At 48.2% G+C, this 5,129-nt stretch overlaps 1 protein-coding gene across 2 annotated transcripts in view; it reads left to right on the forward strand.

Annotated features, from left to right (window-relative positions):
• Window positions 1–1,465: 1,465 nt before the first annotated feature.
• Map3k3 (mitogen-activated protein kinase kinase kinase 3) overlaps window positions 1,466–5,129 on the forward strand; it is a 67,645-nt gene continuing 63,981 nt past the window's right edge. Inside the window, exon 1 of one of the 2 annotated variants that reach the window (XM_021212155.2) lies at window positions 1,466–1,797. In XM_021212155.2, the coding sequence (XP_021067814.1) occupies window positions 1,794–1,797 (4 nt within the window). In that variant the 5' untranslated portion in view covers window positions 1,466–1,793. The remainder of the gene's footprint in view (window positions 1,798–5,129) is intronic. The other variant, XM_029545924.1, reaches the window with a different exon arrangement.

A 5,129-nucleotide genomic window follows, 5' to 3' on the forward strand; every position in this document is an offset into this window, starting at 1 on the left:
ACACACACACACACACACACACACACACAGAGAGAGAGAGAGAGAGAGAGAGAGAGAGAGAGAGAGAGAGAGAGAGAGAGAGAACAATAAAGTTAATTAAATAGTATGGGGTTGAGAATGGGGATGAAGAAAAAGGATTGTGTAAGACACTCCTTAAGAGATCTGACACTCCAAAGCCACCTCCTAAGGTGTTTCTAAATGACAACTGAAAATGGCATCAGATTTTTCTGGAATCTGAAACATGTCATTGGAACAGTCTCCAGAGAAAGGGAACCCACACTAATTGTGGTAGAGTTGGAATCTAAAGACTGGGTGTTTGAATTGTTGAAACAATGGAGGCTGAAGAAGTTAATCACAATGCTCTTTTGAAAGATCACACAGCCAGTACAATTGTTTTGAGACAATATTTAGTGGCACAGGAAGCACAAAAGTGTAAGCACACCAGAAAACAATATGAAGTTATTTTTTGTCTAACGTTGCATATCTAGGTAGGAAATAGATAAAACTATCTTCAGGGTAGGGATTTTCTTTCTGTTTTCCTGCACTTTTAAGTTTTCTGTTAAAAACGTGTCTCTTTTATAATTCTAAGAGCAAAACTGTTGTCCAAAAGCAACTCTTTAGCAGAACCCAGAATGTGGGGACCCACATTCCAGCACTACCCTAGCCTTTGGAGACGGAGGATCTGGTGTAGCTCGGAGGTCTGAGGCCCAGGGGTACGAGAGAAGTGACAAGACCATCCCCCTGGCTTAAACCCGGCAGGTAGAGCCCTGGGCTACTCTGGGGATCGCGCAGCTCAAGTGCCCTGGAAGCACCGAGCCAAACCTCCCCCGCCCATTCCGCGCCAGACACTTCGCGCCAGCAGGGGCCGGACACCTCAGCACCTCGAGGTCTCCGACAACCGACGACCATAGGGCAGAAGGTTGTCGTTTTCTGAGGGCCTCTACAGAAGACGCCTTTACAAGGCGCCAGGCCGGGGTAGCCGCCGAGGGGAACCGCGCCAGCCCGCGCGCCCGCCGAGGGTTCCGCAACTGAGCAGAGGGTTGTGGGCGGAGCCTCAAGCCGGAGCAGTGATTGGAGCAGCTCACACCTTGGCCAGAGAGGCCGAGAGCGCCAGCTAGCGACCCTCCGCGGCGGGGCCTCAGCGCTCTCTCCGTGATTGGCTAGGCGCGAGAGGACGGGCGCTGTCTCGGTGATTGGCAGGCTCTAGACGGCCCTCGGAAATCGCCTTGACTTCGCCCATTGGCATCCTGTGAGAGTAGGCGGGATTGGTCCGTCGTGATTAGCTGGCGGATGAGAGTGAGGGCGTTGGGAGAGAGCGGGGAGGAGGGGCGGGAGTATCTGACTTCCTCCTGGTTATTGGCTGGTAATGAGAGTGGGGGTAGTGCCAAGGCCCAGCGGCTGCATGCGATTGGCAGATGCTGACATGAATGACAGACTGCAAGGCTTGCTGCGCGCCCAGCGGTTTGTTTTTCGGAGCGTTCCTGAGGTGGAGAACAGTGGCCGGTCGGAGCGACTTCTGGACTTCGGGACTCGCAGGCGGGCCGGCCGAGTGGCGCCGCGGAGGCCGGGTTGGGCCGAGCCTGGGAGCGCCGGGGATGTAGCGGGCCACCCTGCTCATGCCACAGCGCCCGGCCGGAGCCGGAGCCTGGGGTGGCGGCGGGGGCCCCGAGCGCAGCCCACGGCCCCCGCGCGGAGCCAGGCCCGCTGCTGTCCCCGCCGCCCGCTCCCCCGGCATGCAGCCCCGGCTGCGGAGGTGACACTTCTGGATTGTAGCCGCCGCCGCCATCGCCACCATGGGTGAGTACCGCCACCGCCACCGCCCCGGCCCGGCCCGTGCCCGCGCTGCTTCGCGATGCCCCGCCCCGGGCTGAGGGGAGGAGGACCCTGGGCCGCCGCCTGACAGGCATGGACAGTTCGCCGGGCCCGGGGCTGAGGATCGCGGACCGCTCGCCTCTCCGCGGTGGCGCCGTTCTGGCTACCAGGGGCGCCGTTCTGGCTACCAGGACCCTCCGGGGGTGCCCTACCGGCCAGACCCACCCGGCAGCTCTCTTTCCGGGCATGCGGCCGGCGCATCCCGGGGAGGGGTCTGCGGGACCGAGGCCCGTGCACGGTCGGGCGGCCCAGTCCGGTCCCCAGCGAGCTGGCGCGCGAGCTTGAGGGTGGGGGAGCCGGAGCTCAGTGTGGGGCCGGGGCTGGAGCCTGGTGCAGGCCCAGCTGCTGTTGTGTCTTTTCCTTGATTTGCTTTTTTTTTTTTTCCTGCCTGTGTCATTTCCTTCCCTTTGCTCACACAGGCTGGCCTGTGAGTTCCCGGGGCTTTGCTCTGGAGCTCCGTGCGCTCCCCTGCGCGGGGGAGGGGGCTGGGGGGGGGAGGGTATGCGGGGCATCCACGGCGACGCTATTCGACGCGGATCCCTGTTAGCAACAGCAGGCTTGAGAAATGCGAGCTGCGCTCCTCGCAGATTACTGGAAGTTCAGAATCCTTGAGCGCTGAGGGTTATAACTCAAACCCTACTTTTGGAAAAACCCGGCTCTTATATTTATCCTGCGCTACCCCTGCAACGATGTAACTTTTTGAAAGAGGCATTCGCTACATAAAAGAATCACTATGAAATCATTTCCTTTTTGTCAGTATTTGTAATTCTCCTGTGAAGATGTAATCTAAGAACAGTTTTTAATGGCTTCTACAAAATATTTGAGCTGATTTTTATATATTTCACATAATTTTTGATACTTTATCAAAAGTCTTGGACTTAGCTAAGGAATGTGTGACATTTTAAATATTTTTTGCTTTCCCAGTTAGGGCAGGTGTTGTGATGTTCTTGTTCCTGGTCTCAATCAGGTTTTGCAAAAATATTTAGTATTATCCTAAGTCAGAAAGGGGTGAAATTGGGGCTGGTGAGATGGCTTAGAGGTTAAGAGTGCCGACTGCTCTTCCAGAGGTCCTGAGTTCAAATCCCAGCAACCACATGGTGGCTCACAACCATCTGTAATGAAATCTGATGCTCTCTTCTGGAGTCTCTGAAGACAGCTACAGTGTACTTACATATAATAAATAAATATTTAAAAAAAAAGAAAAGAAAGGGGTGAAATTTAGTGAAAGTCTACTTTGCAGAAATATTCATTGCTGTGTGAGTGCTCCATAAGATGAAATGTTAATGTTTGTTTTGCCCTAAAGCAAGGACAAGTCATTTTTGTAGGAGGTTTTGTGGATACAGTAGCACATTGGCCAGATACTCGATTGTGGTGGAACTCCATACTCTGGCTTTAAGTTAATTGCTTTGTTCTTTATCACACTGCCCCTCATACAATATGGGAGGGATTTGTTCATTTGCTGGATTTTCTGTTCCCTTTCCGTGCTGTGTTTCAGAGGTTTTTTTTTTTTTTTTCTACAGAACTCTCATCTGAGAGACACAAAAGGAAACTAGTAAGGATTCACATTTCAATATTTATTTACATTTATAATACAATATATTCCAATAAATGTTTATGGAATGCTTATTATATGGGGCACATATTTCCTTATATATTATTGGGGAACAGAATTCTTTTTATCCTTCCCAGTTTCCCCACATTTACCTACTGCTACAGACTTTAAGCTAGATCTTTGAATTATGGACCTATATTGTAATAGTCTAATATACTTTCCTCCTTGCCCAGTGTGTGAGCCTTCCTCACATGTAACACTTTGGTTGTAAAACCAGTGTGTGAGAGTATCCAATAATGACAGCAACGTTTCATTATCTAGTATGAAAATAGATGAGAGCCTGTTTTCAAATTTGAAGATGTTTTCAGCCAATGTATGAACATGTGGAAAGGCCTTGCTGGGAGGAAAGAAACTACGTGGGCAAAGTCCCAAAGGAAGAAACAGGGAGCATGGTGCATGGCGTCTTCTTATTTGATCCTATGTCACTTTTTACATGTATTTTTGTTTCCAGTGCTGGGCATCAAACCTAAGCCTTGTGGACGCTAGGCAGGCACTCTGTCACTGAGCTCCATCCCTAACATTCTCTTGAATACCTTTGCTTTCCTCTCTCTGTCTTTCGCTCACATTTAAAACATTATTTATTTTTATTTCGTTTGCATTGGTGTTTTGCTTGCATGTATGTCTGTGTGAGGGTGTGACCTACAGCCAGTTTTGAGCTGCTATGTGTGTGCTGGGAATTGAACCCACGTTGTCTGGAAGAATGCCCTGTATGTCTTTTTAACTTCTGAGCCATCTCTCTAGCTCTTTCTTTCCTTTTTTGTTTTTGTTCTGTTTTGTTTTGTTTGTTGTTGTTGTTCTGAGATAGAGTCTTCTTGTGTAGTCCTAGCTACCCTGGAACTTGCTGTGTAGACCAGGCTGTCCTTACATTTATTGTAATTCCTGTTTCCCGAGAACCTAATAAACAAACAAACTCAAACATTTAATAAAGAAGAATCTGATTCCTTAATATTTTCATTACATTTAGACTCCAGGCCAGTGACTAGAGGACTAACCCTAATTTGCATCTCTGCTCTGCAGGTACTTTAACTCATAGTCATATTTTCCTGAGTGGTTCTATGCTCCAGGCTGAAGCCTGTTTGACAACCTGACTTATTAGTAAAAACAGGTCAGATTTTATGTTGTCCGTAAGCCTCAGCAGAAGTCTCGTGGATGCTGCGACTTATCCTTGTGAAGGGTGGGAAATCTTTGTTTAGTTTTTTGGCTTTGAAACTGTTTAACTATTGAAAAAAATTTTTTTCTTGGATATACTAGAATTTCCTCCAATAATTATACTAATGCTGTTAATAATTCCTGGGACTTATTTGCTCTTGTTTATTTGTTCTTTTTCTAAATATAACTTGAAGCTTAGGGGAATATATTAAAAATGGGTAATGACTTGGAAATATTACAGGAATCTAGGAAACTGAATACAGGATTAAAGATGGTTGGTTCTGGGTTGACAACTTGGTTTGAGTTGTAATAACTATAACTTACAGAACTAGGTCTGAGTTTCTATGGTCCCAAGGCTTTTTAAAGGACAGTCTCTATGTCTAGACCATCCCTGTAGTAAGCGCAGCGTGGTTAACAACTGTTTTGAGAGAATCTTGAATCAGTTTAATAAATTAACATGCCTATGTCATGAGTAGATTTTGGTTTTTCTTTTCTT

The sequence above is a fragment of the Mus pahari genome, chromosome 14, assembly GCF_900095145.1.
Source record: "Mus pahari chromosome 14, PAHARI_EIJ_v1.1, whole genome shotgun sequence".
NCBI lineage: Eukaryota > Metazoa > Chordata > Mammalia > Rodentia > Muridae > Mus > Mus pahari.